The sequence below is a fragment of the Rhinolophus sinicus genome, linkage group LG13 (assembly GCF_036562045.2).
Source record: "Rhinolophus sinicus isolate RSC01 linkage group LG13, ASM3656204v1, whole genome shotgun sequence".
Lineage (NCBI taxonomy): Eukaryota > Metazoa > Chordata > Mammalia > Chiroptera > Rhinolophidae > Rhinolophus > Rhinolophus sinicus.
Window position 1 is genome coordinate 15267106 of NC_133762.1, and position 19586 is coordinate 15286691.

The window sequence follows — 19586 nt, forward strand, 5'->3', positions numbered from 1 at the left end:
CTGCTTTTCAGTTTAAGTTAAATATTTATGAGAAACTGTGCTCCAACTCAGAGTGTGGAAGGAAGGTGAAGTCGTCTGGAGAGGACACGGTGTCACTAAGTCCTGTCATGGGCCTGGTCAGTCTCGGGCAGGTATGTGGAGACTCGGCAGTTATTCCTTGATTTGTTGGTGTTTGCTTGTGTACAAAGTTCCCAAGAATATTCCACCATTTCATCTTGACTTCATTGACTCACCCTGAACTTTTGTGTCTGACACCGTGGTTTCTGATGGTTAATGGACTGAAATCTTTTATGCTTCAAATAATTCAATTCAGCTGATTTGTTCCCATCCGTGCTGTTCTGTGTGTCAGTCACTTAGGAATTTAAGACCTGATACCCTGTAAGTTCGAAACCATTTCTGTTTATTTGCGGTGTCTGCTTTGGAAATGAAATCTGCTCTGGGCTGTAGGCTGGCAGATGGCACCCCCGTTAGGGAGCGCTAATTCTGTGAGGGGAGGTCTGGTTATACCCGACACCCAGGAGTCTTCTTAGGCGCTGCTCCCTCCCTCACAGCCCTCGCCCAGCCTGTCACCAGGTCCTGCTGACTGTGCCCCGAAATGCCTCCCACACCTGCTCTCTGCTCCGCACAGGTCCTCTGCCTTTCTGAGCTCCCCTGGGCGCAAGGCTCCGACCTGGCTTCCCTCCCTGCAGTCGGACCCTCTCCAGTTTATTTCCCAACCACAGAGGCATCTCATAAAACATGAATCTGACCGTGAAGCTCCCTGATTAGAACCTTCCGGGGGATGGCCAAGTGCCTTCCCTTTGTACAGAGACCCTTACGTAAGCGACGTCTCCCGCCTGTGTTTCTCTCGCCTCTTTCCCCACTCCCACTGATACAGACACACAGGCAGTGCCTGTGCATTGTGGCTCCCTCTGCCCTTCGCTGCTTCCTCTGGCTGCACTGCCCTTCTCTGGTTCATCTGGAAAACTCCCGTTTCTCCTTCAAGACTCAGCTCCGGTGTCACCTCCTCTGTGAATTCTTCCTCTCCACTGCCAGGCGCTTAGCGTTTCCTTCCCATCGCCCTCCTTACCACTTTGTCCTACATACCAAGTGTCCGCGGTCATGCCTGCCCCTCCCCCAGATGGTCAGCTCCAAGGAGCAGGAATATGCCTGTATTTCTCACACTCAGTAGGTACCTAGACGTGTCGTGGGGGCCTGAGCATTTTTTTGGATGAGGTACTTGAATACATTCAGAGTATTTTCGTTGAAAACATGGATCCATATTCTTTGGATAATAACATGATTTGATGTTTTTATGCACAACAGTAAAAACACTTAAAATGTCAATTGACCTAAAATTGGACTTGCACAGTACAGTATGTACAGTGAGAAATGGGAGGGAAACCGTTTCTGTAAGGTATAAAATCCTGTCCCTGTGCTGTTTAAAAATCGGAAGTGTTACTTCCACCGCGAGCTTCAGGTGACTGGTCTGAAACGGCTGTAAAGCTGAGCTGCTGCAGGCCTGCAGGCTTGAGCATCGCCGAATGGTACCTTCTGCGGGAGAGCCTTCCTGCCCCCGCCCCAGCTCCCGCAGTGCAGGCGGAGTGCAGCCAACTGGCCGGGAGACGCAGGGGCTGCAGCCCTGGAGACCAGTCACGGGCAGTGGTCATTGTGCCGAGGACACTGGAAAGGGAAAGAAAACCCCTGACAATGCAGATGTTGACGACCTGTCACTCTGGTCAGGACACAGGCAGAGGCTGAGGACGAGGCCCGGGGCCCTGGGAGCAACGCGACTTGGTGAGGGTCTCAGGTGAGCAGACAGTCCAGGAAGGGAGAGCAGCGAGGTCTGCACAGAAGGAGGAGTTGGGTCTGGCAGGGCCCCAGCAGGGGTCTGTGGTCGTGGCCGGGTCTGTGGACTGCTTCCTGTAACTATTACAGAAAGTAAACTGTCAAGTTCTAGCCCACCCAAGAGGTACCAGTAAGAGCAGCATTCCTTCCTTCATTCATTCATTCACGCAGCCCTGCCAACTACGCGACTGACAAACGCGCACAGGAGTGGGTGGCTGCGTGCGTAGCTCACTTCCTGGTCCCAGTGTTGTTTCCTTTTCTCTTAGAGATCATGGGCGGCTCAGTCAGTGTGGCCCCGTTGCGTGTTCATTGCACGTTTCCGTGCTGTCTCCTCCACAGCCCGCGAGCACCTCGTAGGCAAGTTCTCTGCCACAGCTGTGCCTTCCCCGGGACCCACCACAGCCCCAGCACCGAGTAAGTGGCCAGTGAATTGTTGATGAGGGAGCGGCCCGTGTGTGTGTCGCCAGTCGTGTCTGAGTTTTCTTGGGGGGAGAAGTCACATGTGCCGGCTGAGGTGAAGCTCTCGGTAGAGGGTGTCTTTGCTAAGGCAGGATGGCATCCAGACCCGGGGGCAGCAGCCGGGGAGTGACCCCCGGGCCATCGGGGTACGCAGCATGGGAGCCTGGTTTGCTGACCGGCTCTTGCTTGGCTTCGCCTTACAGGGGATCAGTGTCCCCCCAGGCGGGCCCAGTCTCAGCACAAGTTCTGCCAGACTGGCTAGGAGGGCCCTGCCTATGGGGTGCGTATGCCTTCTATGCACCGGGAACCCCCAAACGTCACTGTCCTCTGAGAGGGCGGACACGGGGCTCAGAGGGAGGGTAGGTGAAGAATCAGCTCCGTAAATGGTTGGGGGTTGGGGCTTAGAGGTGGGGCTTCCCAGTGCCTGACTCCTGCACTGGACTCACCCATCCTGCAGCCACTGTGAGCACCTGGCCTCCCTCAGGGGCGGGGAAGTGCACAGTGGCTACTTTGCATATGTTTACATACATTAGCATATGCTGGGTTTTTTCCAACTCCAAGAGGTATCACTGCATCCTTCTCTCAGAAGAGGAAATGAGGCCAAGGTCATGTTCCCAGTGAGTGGTGGTTCAGGATTTGCACCGTCTTCTCTGACTGGACAGCCCATGTCCTTTCCAGGGCCCCGCACCCCATCTTCATGTGTGGGTGAAGGGGTACGCCTGGCTCTTCCTGAGCCCTCCCATGTTCTGTCCTGGGTTCCTGGGGCCACAGGCTCATCGGGCACTGTTGCTTGAGTTCCCTCAAGAGCCTGAGTCCACAAAGGCTCCCGCAGCTGTGGGGCAGCTGTGAAGAGACAGGCAGCCCCCCGTCTGCCTAAGACGGGAAGACGGGCCAGGCTCCCTGCCTGCGGAGGCGAGGCTGCTGTTAGCAGGCCTTGGACGCTGCCCCGAAGGTCTGAGCAGGCCTCACACGGGGGCCACCTGGGCCAGGGGAGGGCAGCCACCCGTCAGGTCTGCAGAAGCCAGCTGCTTCTCCCTGGGGAGCCAGCTGGGCTGCGGCAGCTCAGGATGCACTTGCACCCTGAAGTTTGCTTCTGTCTGGTGACCCCACACTCTGCCAGTCATCAGCCGCTGCTCTGCTCTGTTGGACTCGGGGAGAGGTCACAGGAGCCATGTTTAGGCCCGTGGGGTCCGTGTGTGGGACCTGGGGGGGGGGGGCGGATGCATGGAGAGAGTAGTTAGGAAGAGGACGCAGGACATAGCAGTTACAAATATAGGCCCTAAAGTCATGATCTGGGGGTTCAAATCCTGCCCCCCCTCCCCACTTATTAACTGTGTGGCCTTGTATGGTACTTAACTTCTCTGAACCTCTCTAAAATGGGGAATGGTGGTCATAGCTACCTGAGAGCTTTGTGGAGGAACCACTTAATACGGTGCCGGGCACACAGTAAGTTGGATAAATGGTATAGCCTTGAGCCCACGTTTAGAATCAGAGGTCTGTGACTCAGTTCTAGAATTTTTATTTGATTTTTAAAAACCACATTTTAATTCTCTGCTAAAATTCTCCATCTTGTCCTTCATTTTCTTGGACATAATTAATCTCAGTTATTGTGAAAGTCTCTGTCTGATCGTTCCAGTACTGCAGTCTCGTTGGGTCTCCCTATGTCTATTTTTTTCTTACTTTTTGGCTTTTCACATCTCCTGGTGTGCTTTGTAATTTGTTCATTGAATGTCAGATACTGTGTATGAAAAATTGTGAGCTGGTCTGAGGCTCTGGATGGTGCCACCTTCCTCCCGAGAGGGCCGACTGTTGCTTTTGGAAGTTGAGCTCGGGCAGACTGTCGTCATCCAGTCTGGGATGGAGCCTGTTGGAAGCTGGGCTTCAGGCTTTGTTAGTCCTTATTCCTAGGTTTTGGATCCCACCGGAAAGCTTGGGGTGCATGCCAGGGCCCCCCCTTCTTGCCCTGAGTCCCCACTTCTACTCCCCCAGCTTGCTGAGATGACAGAAACTCTGCTTAGCCCCACAGCCTCTTGGCTGCAGGCTCTCCTTTGTTTCTCCTCTTGGATTCTGCACTCGTCAGTTTCTACAAAGCACGACTTCTCGGCTTTTAGATTTTTCTAAGAATCAGCAAATGCTTCAAGGCAGAAGCTGTGCCATACAGCAGCTTCACCGCTGTGATTTCTTCTTTCTGTGATCTCGGTACCTTAAGACCTCACCACATTTGATAGCTCTCTGATGCTTCTAAACAGAATTCAAAGTAGATATTGTCTTGTGCGTCATTTCTGTTTGCTGTTGATGGAAGAGCTGGTCTGTGGAAGTTAGGCTGCCGCAGGCAGAAAGGCAACTCCTTGGGTGGATGTGCTGATCTCCTCGGCATTCGGGAGGAAAAGTGAGGGCCAAGTCAGCTCCTTGCCAGAGCATAAGAACCAGCTGAGGCCCTTGGTTAAAAGTGTGTTTCCTGGTCCTACCCTCGTCATACGGACGGACAATCCCCAGGAAAAAGACTGGTACTTTGTAGCTCTAACAAGTGCTTCTGACAAAGGCACACTTGGGAAACACTGAAGAAGGGGCTCTCTGGGGCCCTAAGCAAATTCCAGGCTCCCCAGTGACCCCACCTGCCAATAGCCTGCTTGGGAGAAGCAGCCCTGTTGCTCTGATGTGCAGAGAGGGATGGTGCTGCCTTTACCGCCACCCCAGATTTAGTTTGCATTCTGCAGCTCCAAGTGTGAGCTTCCTTTCCTGAATAATTTCCAATTTCTTCCTTAGACATTTTAATCAGAGATGAAAAATGATTGGTCTTTTGCCAGCATTTCAGCATAAGAGGATGTTATTCGCCTCTTAAAGGTACATTAATTTGCGGTGAATTTAGTGCAGAAGGCGGGGTGATGTTGTAGAGACGGACCTGGGATCCGGATAAGGGGTGAGCTCAGGGCACTGGGTGGCCCTAAGTTGTAGGAGGCACTTGCCACCTCCCCTCTTCCCTCCACTAATGCGAGTTGCCTTTGCCCGCTTGTTATCCTCCAAACTGCCAGTCGTGGGGCTGGCAGGCCGTTCTGAACGTCACCACTGCCATCCTCTCTGACCCGGCCGGCTCCTCTGCCAGCTCCCGGGACTCCCCACTGCCCTGCGAGGCCCTGATGAGACCTTCCTGCATGAATTCCTCCCCTCGTATTCTTCCCTCGTTCCTGTTTCTTCTCCTCACCCCACTCTCCTCCTCCTTCCTGCTCCCTGTTCCAGAACCAGGGTGGGCTGAGCACCCTCTCGCACTGCCTCTCTCTGGCCCAGCTCCCTCCAGAAGCACCTCTCAGCCATGGTGGAGCTCAGACGGGGGAGAGGGGGCAGAGTTGTCGCCTTCCCTGTCTCTGGTTCTCTGGGCCAGGCAGCAAGAACAGTTGTCAGGCTCTGTGGCTCAGAGGACGACTCGGGAGGTCTCTCGTCCTGACCCACAAGGTGCCCAGCAAGTGCCACTCAGATCAACAAGAAAACAATGAAATGTGCCCAGTGGAAAAAGCGAAAAGGACCAGAAAAGGTAATCCATAGAAGGAGAGACACAAGGAGCCATAAATACATGAGAAATGCAGAATTTCAGGTATCAAAGAAACGCGAATCGAGCCACGTGAGTGGGAGAGCGCCTCAGCGCGCAGGTGCCGCGTTTAGGCTGTGACGCAGGAGACGGACTGTCCCATGCTGCTGCGGGAGTGTACGCTTTGCTTCTGGAGAGCAAGTTGGCAAAACGGAACAAAAATCTTATAATTGTCCATGATTTTTGACCCTGCGTTTTCACTCTCCCAGTGAAACAGTGCAAGCTGTCGGCAGAGGGTTTTGCTGCTCCTGGGGGCTGTCCCAGGGGTTGTCCACCGGAGGTGCAGTGCAGGGTGCTGGTGGCCAGGCACTGGGCCTGGAGCCCCATCCACTGGGCGGGGGGAGACTTGCGTGTCTTCTAAGGCCGGGAGCAGGCATTGCAGGCATTACAGGAGGGCGCAGAAACAGAGGTTTGACCCAGGCAGGCTAGTGTGCAAGGGGCTGGTCTGCATGGACACAAAACAGGCCGCAGTGGAGAGCAGGTAACAGATGGACCAATCCAGATGTAAGGTGGAAAACGAGCTCCCGAAAGTGAAAATCGAGCAGTTGACTTCCTGCTCACTAACAGGTCGAAGCCTAATCTTTAAAACGGATGTCCTGATGTGAGGGCGCCCCAGGTGGTAATTTCAGCCGTCACTGACATGGTTTATCTCCTCCATAAATACCCTTTCCTCTGACAGAAAAGCACAGCTCTGCTGCCCACGGGCCATTCTCGTCCTGAGTGCGCCCTGAGCTGAACTCCCGTTTTATGGATGGGGCTCAGTAGGAAACTGCAGACCCACTGTTTTGTCACATTCCTCTTAATTACTGCATATTCCCAATTTTATTACCCAATTATGGCTGGGATTAAAGTTCACCAAACTACTGGTTTTATGTGAAATTCCTTCATTTCCAAAAGATCAGAGGAACATTAAAGAACAAATGGAACATTCGGTTGCAGGTGACACAGGTTGATTTATCATTGATCTTGCATAAACAGCCAAGCCGGCGGAGGCTTTCCCCAGCATAATAGGTCTGTGTATGCAGTGTTCTGTATAGCTTTTCATCTCAGCCTTGAAAACAAAAATACAATATACCCCTGGTGGGAGCCATAATTTCGCTGGATGTATAGTGCTTTAGGCTCCACAGCGCCCAGCCAGTCTGTTATAGCAGATGGATGAGAGCCCACGGTTTCACGAAATTGCTTTTGAATATTTGCAGAATGACCTTTTCCCACCCCGTCTCACCCAAATGCCTTAACTCCTTCCACACAGATGGAAAGATGCTATGCCGGGCCACGCTCCTGCAAGGCCCAGTTGAAACATCACATCTTTTTCTTGGAAACCTTCCCTGACATGTTCCCCACCATCGAAAACCTCTTTCCCCTGCAGTTCCCTTCCGGAAAGGAAAGGGGAAGGACCGGAGGCACCTACTGGGTGACGTTACCGAGTGTCGCAGCCGGTCGGCGGTGGTGCCGGGTTGTGGTCCGGTCGGGCTGCCTGTAGAGCCTCTGCTCCCACACCGCTGAGCGCACTGGGCCCCCGTGTGCCGTTCGCGCCTTTCCTGCGCTCAGCAGGAGCGCCAGCTGTGGTGTACCTGGTGCACGCCTCTCCCACCAGGGCGCCCAGCGCACCTGCCTTTGGGAGACCACAGTGCGTCGGGCAGGTGCGCTCAGACGCATGCTGGCACGCAGTGAGCACCACGGAAGTGCCGACGCCAAGTTAACGTAAGGCTTCCCCCCGGACCATTGTTCCGTGTACAGTCCAGGGGCATTAAGTACATTCACATCGTTGTATAGCCATCGCCACCATCACCTCCAGAACTCTCGTTTCCCCAAACTGAAACTGTCCCCATTCATCACTAGTTCCCGTGCTCCCTCCTTCCAGCCCCTGCTGACCAGCCTTCTACTTGCTGTCTCTGAGTGAATGACCGAGCACTCTGGGTGCCTCCTGTAAGTGGGATCACACAGCATTTGCTCTTTTGTGCCTGGTTTATTTCACTCAGCGTCGTATCCTCAAGGTTCCTCCATGTTGTAGCGGGTGTCAGGGGTTCCTCCCTGTAAGGCTGAGTGACGCTCCATTGTGTACACGTCACGTTTGGTTTATCCGTTCATCGATCGGTGGACGATTGTGAATCATGCTGCTGTGAACGCGCGTGTGCAAATAGCTGTTTGAGACCCTGCTTTCGCTTCTTTTGGGTGGGTACCAGATGGGAGTTGCGGTGGCATCGTGTGGTAATTCTGTTCATCTTTGGAGGAATAGCCACAGGAGCTGCCCATTCGACATTCCCAGCAGCACGAGAGTTCCCGTTGCTTCACACCCTCACTCACCAGCCTGTGTTATTTTCTCTCTCTCTCTCTTTTAATAACAGCCGTCCGATGGACGTGAAGTGCTACCTCATTGTGGTCTTGATTTGCATGAAGTAAAAATTTAAGTATTGGGTATGTGAGGTTCGAGATTCTTCTGAGACATCCCCTGGAGGTGTCAGGCAGACCGTGGATATCAGGCTGGCATTGAGAAGAGAGGTGGGGTGAGAAGCTGCCATTTAGGAGCCACCAGCGCAGGGGTGACTGCATAGCCCAGGCCGTAGGAGGTCACTGAGAGTGAAGACGGTTCCCAGACTGGGTCTTGTGGAAATGCACCAAACGGAGGGTGCGGGGGAGGCAAGCAGTGCCTACTAGGGAGGGAGAGCCAGTGCCGAAAGAGGAGGGAGATGAGGGGGGACACCGCGGAATTCCAGGCGGGACGTGTCCTGACCAGCACGGGAGAGCTGCGGGGGGCGTGAAACATGCTGTCCCGGTCTGCAGTCCCAGCCTGCGGAAGTGCCACCGTACTTCCCTGTTTTAAGTGGGTGCAGGACGGTCTCAGACCTGCCCAAGTCTCTTCCCAGAATGACCAGGCATCAAAACCGTCGTGTCCAGCAGAGGGAGCGCTTGCAAACTGGGATGGTTTCCTTGGCTCTGCGAGTGTCCTGATATTTAGAAAAGCACATCGTTTAGGGCTTGCCTTGGCTGCGTGTAACCGGAAACTCATCCAACGGTGGCTTCACTTCACACACAAGAATTAGTTTTCCACATGTGATGAGAATCCTGAAGACGTCTGTTCAGGGTCGGTGCAGCTGCTTAAGGGAGAGACCGCGTGTCTACTTCCTTTGGCTCCCTGCTTGGCCATTCTTAGCTTGTGGGTTTTATCCTCCTGGTCGCAAGACGGCTGCTGTCCCTCTAGCCATCACTTTGACATTCCAGGCAGGAAGAAGGGAGACAAGCAAAGGCACAGGCCTGTGTGAGCTGAGTCGGCACTGCTTCCCCTAAGGTCCTACACAGCAGACTTCTCTTTACGTCTCACTGGCCTGGCAGATCCGCCTGGTCACTAGCTGCTGTGGAGTTGGGACGTATTTTCAGCCGGACATACTGCATACTCGTAAAGTCAGGGTTCTGTATTGGAACAGATTATTGGGGGACGGGGAGACATGTTGGCTAAGCCACCAGCCGTGCCTACTGCAGCGAGGAAGGACGAGACGGTGGGATGGAGGGGGCGGAGAGCGCGAGAAAGAGCCGCTCCACCGACACCTCGGCGGTGCTCGTTATAAAGCCGGAGTGTCACGCCAGGAGTTTCTAAGTGGTGCTTGAACTATTTTCATCTCGTTCTAAATGGGTCTTTCTTGACTCAGCAAATATCCCAAATGCTTTCTGAGACTAATCTGTACCGTCATTTGAATCTCCTTCTTGACAAATGCCCAACTCGTGAGACCCTAACATTTTCCTTTATCAACAACTCTTTCTGGCTGTTTGGTGGGTGAGGGGAAGGTCATTAAAAATACATAATTACCCAGAGACTACATTAATTCTCCTTCGATGTCCCAGCGGGGAACTCCATCCTGGAGAATTCATAAATGCCTGACCTGGAGAATTGGAATGAAAAAAAATGTCACAGGAGACCAACACCTTGAATTATTGATTAGAAAGGGGCTTTTCCGGGCTCTCTTGGTTTAATTACATGTTCCAGGAGCGGCGAAGCAGGCAGGAGACAGAATGCAGGGACCTCCAGGAGCCAAGTGGCTGGAAATTGCCAAATCGCGTTCCTTTTTGAAAAACTATAGCTGTGGGCGTCACGGGCACAGGCTCGGAGCAGAGGGGCTGGGGAGGAAGCCGAGGAAGGCAGATAAGAACGCCGGCTGGTCCTTGGACAAGGAGACGGCCGGCCAGAAGCGCCGGGCCACATCCTGCTGAGGGAGGCTGGGTACCGGCAGGTGGATGTGGAACCCCCAGAATCCTCACGCCCGTCCCGAGCATCCCGGGAGCTGAGCCAGGCTCCCGGGACCTGTTGTCCTGAGGCTTTCCCAGGACAAATAGAGAGGCCTCTTGGGACTAAGGCCAATTTGTAGGCAAAGGGATCAAGATTCTACAACTCAGGGTAGATCCAGTCTGCCCTGTGCTCTCGGGGGAGTGTCTGATTACCTTAGAACCCACCCCAGGGAGGTGGGTTGCCTGGCCTGGCTTCCGGCTGGGGTGCTCTGCTGTGTGTAATGCAGGGTGTCACCGTTCTGATGGGCGGTGAGCCAGCCCTCGGGAGCTTGTCACAACGCGCAGGCTGGCCTGTGGGGTCCTGAGTCAGACTCCTCACCTTGTCCGTACTCTTACCCTCTGCATTCAGGGCACACCCAGTGCCAGCAGGCTGCCTTCCCGTTGCTGTGACAGTTTGTGACATCCTCCATGGGACTCAGCAGCTGGGACTGTGTCCCTGACCCCGCTACATTCCAGCCAGGGGGAGCTGGCATGCTGTGCCCACACAGACGGAGCTGGAATGTGGAGAGGTGCCCCTCCAGGGCAGGGAGGGCAGAGAGGAGGGTGAGACACGGACTAGGTATTATTTGGAGCCCCTTTGTCACTGCGATGTTCCAGGTGCATCCTGAGAGCGCTGGGCAGTGACTGTGCTGGGGCCAGATGGGCTCTGAAGCTGCCGGCAGGGCCGTGTCCCTGGCTGGGGAGGAGGAGGAGGGGGCGGGAGGCCCAGACAGGGGTGAAGCAGAGCCAGTGAGAGCGTCTGGTCTCGTTCCTGCCCTTAGCGGTTCCTCTCCCAGCCCCTTCCCTCCTGCACGGTTACTGCAAACCCCTTTTTATGAATGCATGCAGCTCATATTTCCGAGTGCCTGTCATGCTTCAGACCAGGTGTTCAGCTTCCCTCATTGGAATCCCGGGGTGACAGGGGACGCACTGGAGAGGGGACAAACCATCCGTCAGGCAATGACGGCGCTTTGAAGGAGCTGGTCCTTCGTAGGGAGATATGCCTGTCAGTTTCTAGTGCATCTAGCCAAGGACCCACAAAGGGTCAGAAACCTACAAAGGCTGCGACACAGACGGAGTAGAATCACGGCCTCGTGACTTCTGCTCTGATACGAAGGACAATCACTGTCACAGGACCAGCCTTTCAGAAATCACACAGCAGCTTACAAAGCACCATTTGTGTAAACTGCCTTATTTCATTTATGTCCTTTCCTACTCTTAGGTTCTCTGCCCTGTTCTTCAGTCGGCTCCCTCGCCGTCGGCACTTGGTTCTCTACTGACTGGCCACACACCAGTCCTTTATCCAGAGCCCGCGGAGACTGGAGCCTTCCCTTCCTGTTTCTCTACCTTGGCATCTAACCTGAGTAGTGCCGGCAGCCCCTTGATGTATTTGTTGACTCGTGATGGCGTGGTGTGCAGTGGTCTGTAGCCTTCCTGAGAAGACTGCAGGATGCTTTCATCGCAAGAAATGCTAGGAACACAGGTCTGATAATGTGATTTGATGGCTGCACATAACCCCCCCCCCCCGCCCACCTCCAAAAAAGATGAAAAATCTCTTGCTTTCTTTAAATTGGCCCATCGGCTTGATAATCAATTTTCTTTTAACCGATGGGTTTCTCTCTGCTTGTTTCAGTACCTTGGAGAGTGTCCGATTGGCCGCAGGATGGTAGGAGGCAGAAGACTAAAGAAGCTGAGGCCCAGGTAGATTCTGGATATGCCTCCTGATTGGTCGGAAAGTGTTAGAGGCACAGAGAAGGAAGGTCGGGATTGGGGCCAGTCAGGGTGACCCGAAGGGGCTCCTGACATGGCCGGTCCTGGTAGAATAGACACTCGTGTAACTCGGGATGTCTTCTGCACTGACCCCATGTTTGTTGCTCAGTTTTGAGCGATACCCAGTCCGGGCACCTTGACTTAAGGCTCCTGCACCCACCTCAGGGCCCCGAGGGGTCCGGGTTCAGAAACTTCTTTGGAATCGGAGCGCAGTTCAGCCACAAGTCGATGAGACTCAGTTTCTGTTCCCACTACTGCAAATAGAAGGCAAACTCAGTTCCCGCTCCTGCTTCGCGGGATAACAGTTTGTGGCTGGGTGGGATGAAGGCTGAGCACCCTGTCCTCTGTGCGGCCCCGGGGAGGATGGTGGGAGCTGGCCGGGCCCGTTCGTCTGCCGCCAGCTCAGCCTAGAAATCAGAGCGTTCAGTTGTGAGGTCGTGTTTCCCCGAAAATAAGACCTACCTGGACAATCAGCTCTAATGCATCTTTTGGAGCAAAAATTAATACAAGACCCGGTCTTATTTTACTATAAGACCAGGTCTTATATAATGTAATGTAATATAAGACGGGGTCTTCTATTAATTTTTGCTTCAAAAGATGCATTAGAGCTGATTGTCCGACTAGATCTTATTTTCGGGGAAACGGTACAAAGCTAAGGGCTTCAGGCCCTGGGACAGAGAACATGGTAAATGGGCTCCTTTCGTTCATCCAAGTTCTTTTTACCTTTTCATCTATTTCAAATGACCTCTTGGGTGCCCACTGTATTAATAAAGCACTCCTTTGGGCGTGACAGGAAATGGAATTCAGCCAGGAGGTCATGCATCTCATCGACAAGCTACCTGCACATAGTAGCAGATGTCCAGGGGTCCCCTCCTTGTATGTGAGCATTCGGAGGAGGCTCCCAGGTGTCACCCATCTCCTGTCCTCTCCAGGCACCTTGTGTCATGCCTGACACGATGTTAGAAGGAGGACGGGTAAAAGCAGCAGACCCTGTGCCGGCTGGGGTAGCGGACAGACGTGTGGGGTCCCCAGCCACCTGGCGCGGTTCTGAGTGGTACGCCCCATGGAAGTAGACTCCAGGGGACGGTAGACCCCATTTCAGGCTGGGGCTAGAGGGAGACACATGCCCCTATGCTTGCATGACCCTGAGGGGGGGAGTACCCCCTGAAATTTTGGCCCTAGGCACCCAATCCTTGCACACACGTAGTGAGGAATGAACTTCTCTCAGGGGGTCCTGGAAGGCTGGATGGAGAGGACTGGGTTCCCGTCAGGGCCTGAAAGGGAAAGTTTGAGCCAGTTTTTCCTAAATCGCAAAGGACAAGGTGACTCTAAAATGAGGTTACATGCGCGAGGGGAGTGTTTAGTGCCCAGCAGACGCGGGCTCAGAGCATGCTAACGCCCTTTCCTCTTCTGTTTCCTCCGGGGGAAGCCTGCAGCTGCGTCGGCGTGCTCCCCCCACTCTTCATCCATCCCCCGTCCCCACCAGGAACACAGAGGGAGAACATGTTACCTGACTCCTTCTGGACAAAAACTTGCTGTGGTTTCAGTCCAACCAGGGCGAGTCTCGAAAGAACCACTTTAGCAGTCTCAGAAACTTCTGGGGCTCAGACAGGGCAGCCCATCCCCATCAGCCCGCCAACCAGCTTCTGCTCATCTAGTGTTCGAAATCTTTCTTCTTTACAAAATGCCCGACTGCTGTATATTGGACAACTGTTTGCTGTCCTTAGTTGTTTTACATCTGGCCTTCTGTCGGCCTTGTCTCTGAGCAGTTCAATCACAACGGCAGGAAGCAGGGGAGCGTAGAAACCGGGTCTGCAATCCCCTGGCACCGTTTGCTCTGCTTGTTAGGTGTCATTGCTGGGGCCCAGGTGGGGCCCAGTCTGGGGTCAGCACAAACTTTTGGAGTCCTTATGAGTTAGACCTTTGACCCCACACTGACCTTGAAAAAGGGAGGGATCCCATGCAGACCTTGTCTGGAGCAGTGGCACCCAGCTGGGGCAGCGACTCCCCTAGGGGACATTAGACAATGTCTTCAGACATTCTCGGTTATGACACCTTGTGGAAGAGCACACTGGCATCTCATGGGTGGAGGCCAGGGGAGCTCTAACATCCGGCAATGCGGACAGAAGTGCCAATAGTGCCACTATTGAGAAACCCTGCTCTAGGCCTTGGGTGTGTGTGAGTGTGCGTGTGTGCATGTGTGACTGTGTGCAAGTGCATATGTGAAATCAGGGCCAGAAAGCTGGGCTAACTGGATTCCTAGGGATTCAACCTGAGTAGTACCAGTAAATACCGACTTTGCAATAAGATAGATGAAGATATTAAAGGATATTAAAGAGGGAATATGAACCTCTCAGGTCCACATGAAAGAATTTTCTATTCTTAGTTTGAAACCAAACACTATCACTGTGAAAACCAGCATTTTGGGGCTTCACGGCAAGTCTGTAGAGAAACACAAGACTGATATAACTGGCCAATTCCGTCTCCCACCTCCCTTCGGAGCAACGAATTTCTTTGTTCAAAGGGCTGTGGGGCCAGTTATGTGTGCAGCTATTTTCCCCGCTGTGTGGGACATCTTGGATGTAAAGTAATGACGTTTAATTACTCTCCAGGCCCTCTGCTATCTCTGAGTGAGGAGCAGTGACAATTCGGCTGTAGACTCTTAGCAAACGTGATTTGCGAGCATTCTCAGTGACGTTATTTCAGACAGGGGCTCATTAAATTCTGGCTGAATATCAGAACACTACATTTCCAGTGCCTTCCTATACTCAGGTACCTGGTTTAATTAAAAATACATCCATCCAGGCTCAGATGTCCATATTTGACTTTTCCCTTCACAAGTCTGGCCAGGTCCCCAGATTTAGCCATTATCTGCAAGGGTACTTATTACATTAGCATTTGACCTTGGGTGCCCTTGAGCCAAGGGACAGGTCTCTAAATTCATTCATCCCTTTGCACAGGCATCTGGATGTGTGTGTGCAGAGGGGATGGGGTGCAAAACAGGTAGTGCCAGGCGTCCCCTCGCCCCTGACACCCTCCTGAGATGCCCCCCCACCCCTGGCTCTGCCACTTTCTTCTCGGGCATTTGATGGCCCCTTGGTTGGCTACTGGGTGTCCTGCTTCCCCGCCACTCTTGATGCCATTAGTGTGTCCTTCACTCCCTTCCCTCGCTCCACAGCCGGGGTCCTCAGCCAGGGAAGGGAGGCCCTGTGCACAGAAACCGCCTTCCGCGTCCGCCCAGGTGGCGTGGCGCTAGCACGACAGGTCGTTACTGGGGTGTGCGCAGAAAGGGGGTGTATGCGGGGGTTGCAGAGGGGGGGGTGTGGAGAGGGGGTGTATGCAGAGGGGGGTGTATGCGGGGGGGTGCAGAAAGGAGGTGTGTGCAGAGGGGGGTGCTGTGTGGAAAGGGGGTGTATGCCAGGAGGGGGTGTGCAGAAAGGGGGGTGTATGCGGAGAGGGCAGTATATAGGGGAGGGGGTGTACTTGGTGGGCTGCCCAACAGGCGGACAGGTGCTGGTGGCTTCTGGCTGGTGCAAGTCCCAGGTTTTGAACCCAATCCCTGCCTTCACATGTGTCCATTGTCCCTCTCTCCCAGTGATCGAGTTTGAGTGTGTCATATGTGTCCTCCCAGGACCCTGCCTGGAACAGGAGTTAGTGACGTTGTCATCTGTACCCTCAGCATCTGGCACAATCCTTGCTTTAGCACATGCCACTCTGCCTTGTAATGGTCTGTTAACGTGCCGGTCTTCCCAGGAAGACTGAATGCCACAGGGCAGGGACCATGTCTCGCTCACCACTCTACCGCTAACCGAGTTACTGTCTGCTGGTGTGTTTATGGGCGGAGGAGGAGGGGAGAGCGGCCTCCTGCTGGACAGATGGCAGCGAGTGCCCGGACGTCCGGCCAGGCCTGGCCGTGCCTGAGCACGGTCTCCCCCACGAAGCAGGTATGGCAGAGCCGTAAGTGAGGCAGGGTCTGGGTTCCGGGAACGGGCTCCTTTCCCGTGAGTGGACCTCGGGGGTCAGTTGGTGATCCTCTGATGTGTGTGTCTCAGGGCAGGATGTGCTAAGCTGGGTCTCAGGCTGAGGGGGCGAGTCCGTCCTGGGCGTCAGGGGGATTGTCCGTAGGGAGCAGCCTCTGAAGAAGCAGCTTCACTCCTTCGGCCTCAGAGGCCCCTGTGAGCAGGTGGCGCCTGTGTCCTCCCGTCCCTGGGAAATCAGGCTCAAGCGCCTGTGCTGCTTCACTGCGGGGCTTTGCGGCTGGAGGGTAGATGCAGTTTTTGCCTGTTTTCCACCTCCGGCCTCTTTCTTAGCTCTGGTCGAGGGGCTGGCATCCAGGAGAAACCACTCTGATGAAGCAGGAGAGGGGTTGGTAGACATGGGTTTTCTTACCGCCATCGACAGACAAGCCTGACCGCGGCTCCGGGATTAAACGGCAGGCTCGGGGGGAAGCCCCAGCGGAGAGACTGCTGGCCTCCTGCCTGGGTGGGAGGAGGCCTGGGAGCACAGTTCTGCCCTTGAGAAGGGATTTCTTCCACTTGAGTGATGCTCTTTGGGGGGGAACCTGCAGGGCTGGGCCTGCATCCCGGCAGGACAGAAACAGAGAAGCAATTCTCTCTCTCTCCTCTTGGGGTTTTTCTCTTTACCCGGTGGCCGCTACATCCCTACTGGACCGTTTGCTGCCAACAGCGCTGTACGCCTGCGCACAGGGGGCCCCAGATGCTGCAAACCTCACATTCCTGGGGGAACAGAGCCAGCTCTGAGGAGACTGGCGGGGGCGGTGCAGGTACCTTTCCGTGTCTCACCGGCCCTTGGGGTCTAAGATGCTGAGCCTGGAGGAGCTTCAGCCCCTCCAGCAAAAGAGCCCAGACTTGGAGCCGCTGGAAGTCCTCCCAACCCAGACTCCGCTGGGATTGCCAGATGGAGGGACCAGGGAAAGGTTCCTGAGATTGTGCACGAACTTGACGTTCCCAGGGAAGGGGGCTTAAGTTTTTGGACCTCCGTTTTTCTTGGGAAGCAAGAAATGGAAAGGGTTCAGAATACTCTTCCAGCTCTGGGCACTTCCTCTTTGTCCTGCAGGCTGCAGGTGCTTGTCCATCGACCCTCCTCCACACGACAAGCCCACTGGGAGGTGTCCAGCTGTTCTCTCTGTGATGAGGACGCATTTAATTGCAGGGAAGGGCAAGAAAGCCTGTTTATCCTTGGGTCTAACTAGCAGCCATCAGACTGAAAAAATGGTCCCCATCTGCATTCTGTGGCATCTCTCAGCTGGTCAGACCCCTACATGGCCGAGGAATGTTTTCTTAACGCTCTCAGTCTCACACTGCACTCTGTTCCCTTTCCTGTGGCCACAGGCAGACCCGCCCTGCACAAATCCCCCCCCCCCGTCTGTGGCGGGGTGAGAGCTTGGACGGCCAGGACGGCCAGGAGAGCCTGTCTTGCTGACGGCGTTTCACCCGCGCCCGTCCCAGTGCCTGGTTCACAGTCAGCCCTCAGAGACTATTGGTGGCGTCAAATCGTTCCTTAAAATGTACTTGTCTTCCTTGGAAACGCATTACAAGGTACAAGGCAGGGGAATTCTTCCAGAGGCCTAACCTTACATTTCTTAGCATTTGATTACTTTTTCGCATTCTGCCCCTTCTTAAAGATGTTTTGAAAACTCAGTGGCCGACTAGAGGAGCTTCCCAGATCCAGAGATAAAAGAGCTCCTGTGCCGTCCGGTGTGGTAGCGACAAGCGCCACACAGCTGCTCCTGCTGGGAGGTGCTGTAAAAATGGACTTAGTGTAAAGCAAAGCACGTGCGGTAGCTCATTAATATTTCTCCTATTGACTCCACGTTGATATGACAGTATTTTGGCTGTGCTGAGTTAAATATGTATTGGTAGTACTAGTGTCACTGTTTCGTGTTTACTGTTTAACAAGTGGCTACTGGGGAATTTAAAATCCCATACGTGGCTTGCATTACGTTTCCACTGGATGGAGCTGGTTGTCTTTAATATTTTAGAGCTCTGCCCATCGGCTCAGGAAGGGACAGGGAAGCCACTGACTTCAGGGTGTCTTTGGAGAAGTCCCGGCCTTCCTCTGGCCTCTTTTCTCCCCTGTGGAACGGGAGTGGCTTCCATGCGCTGCGACGTCTCTTCCAAATCCGCGCCTCATGACTTACGTGGAGGGAGGGCGAGCTGCCCAAAGGCCCCCCCAGCAGGTACGAAAACACCTGGTGCCCCCAGGGTGCGGCCACCATCTGTCTCGGTGGTGCGGGCTGTCAGCAGAGGGCGGCCCTGATGTGAACCTGCTGCGACCCCACAGCCAGCACGGCAGCCTTGGAAATGATTCATGCAAAATGGGCTTACACGGCTGAGCCGAAAGGGCAAGAGCACACATGTTCACTTCTCTGCTCATTTAGACATTCTGTTTTTCCGACATTCACGACTGATCTGTATCTTGACAACAATCAGAGGATGAACCAGGCCCTGGGTTCCGGCATACGCCAGAAGAGGTGTGAACACGACCCACAGAGGCTGCCGCGCTGAAATGATGCGCCTCTGCCCTAATCACCCTTCTATGCCTTTAAGTGTGACACTCAGCGCTGGTTACGGAAACAACCATTTAAATGGCTCAATTTTTCTTCATCATACTTTGCTTAACACAGACTCAGTGAGGTGGAAATCTCGTTTGCACAGAATTATTCACAGTTCGTTGGGTTTTTTAAAAGACCTGTTTGTAAGAAGACACATAACGGGCTCAACTGGGCTGACCTCTGAAAACACCAGAATCTGTGGGCTGGTCTCGTCCCGTCAGCCCGCTTCTAGTGCGCTCACATGCCGCTCCCGTCCTCCTCCTCAGCCCTGCCTGTTGGCATAATTTTGGGTTTATGTCCCCTCACAGTGGGCATCCTTTTATTTGTCCTGCCTGGCATCTTATGTGGGCATCTAACTGGGGGAGGAGCCTACTTCCTGCTTCAAAAGCCAAAACGGCCAGATGCTTGCTGTCCCGTGTCCTGGGAGCTGGGACGCAGAGCTGGTAGTGTATTGTTTACGATGCTTTCAAATGCAGGTAAACAAGACAGCCGCTCAGACTGGCTCAGTGGACCAGAGAATGTAGCAGCTCACACAGCAGGGAGCCCACTGCGGGCCAGCCAGAAACGCCGGCCTCTGTGCACCTTTTGGGTCCGTCCCTTTCTGCACTTGCCTTCGTTTTCCTGTTGGCTGCAGCAGTTGCAGGCAGCGCATGCAGACCTGGCCAGCACGTGAAAAGCCCACCTCCTCCCATGTGACTGTTAGTACTTCAGCCAGCAGGCGCCCCTTGGACCTCACGGCCAGCACAGCATCCACGCCCTTTCCCACTGCAGGAGCCCCTTGGAAAAGAGCAAGGGTGATGGGGGGGTGCCCACCGGGTGGGCAGACAACAGGGCAGCGACAGGAGGCTGCCAGCACAGGCTGCGGAGCGTTGCCACCCAGGCAGGCTCTACGGAGTTCTCCTGCCCTTCTCTCTGCAGTGGGCACAGTCGTGACAGGTGCTGTATGGCCGCAGCGTTCTCGGGCTGGGCTGAGGGCATCGGCACCCCTCATGGACCCAGGCGGTTCTTGAGAGAACAAAGAGCAGAAAGCATTGCTGCATCAGAAGGCAAGTTGTTATGTGGGGCGCCCTGTCCACACACCCCAAGTGGGGACCAGAGGGGATTGCCCTGGCC

The 19586-nt window shown here is 54.3% G+C and overlaps 1 protein-coding gene across 1 annotated transcript in view; it reads left to right on the forward strand.

The window, feature by feature from the left end:
- The first annotated feature begins 15 nt into the window (after positions 1-15).
- LOC109453648 (uncharacterized) overlaps positions 16-19586 on the forward strand; it is a 159979-nt gene continuing 140408 nt past the window's right edge. Inside the window, exons 1-2 of the mRNA XM_074317700.1 lie at positions 16-131; positions 2094-2241. Coding sequence (XP_074173801.1) covers positions 108-131; positions 2094-2241 — 172 coding nt within the window. The 5' untranslated portion in view covers positions 16-107. The remainder of the gene's footprint in view (positions 132-2093; positions 2242-19586) is intronic.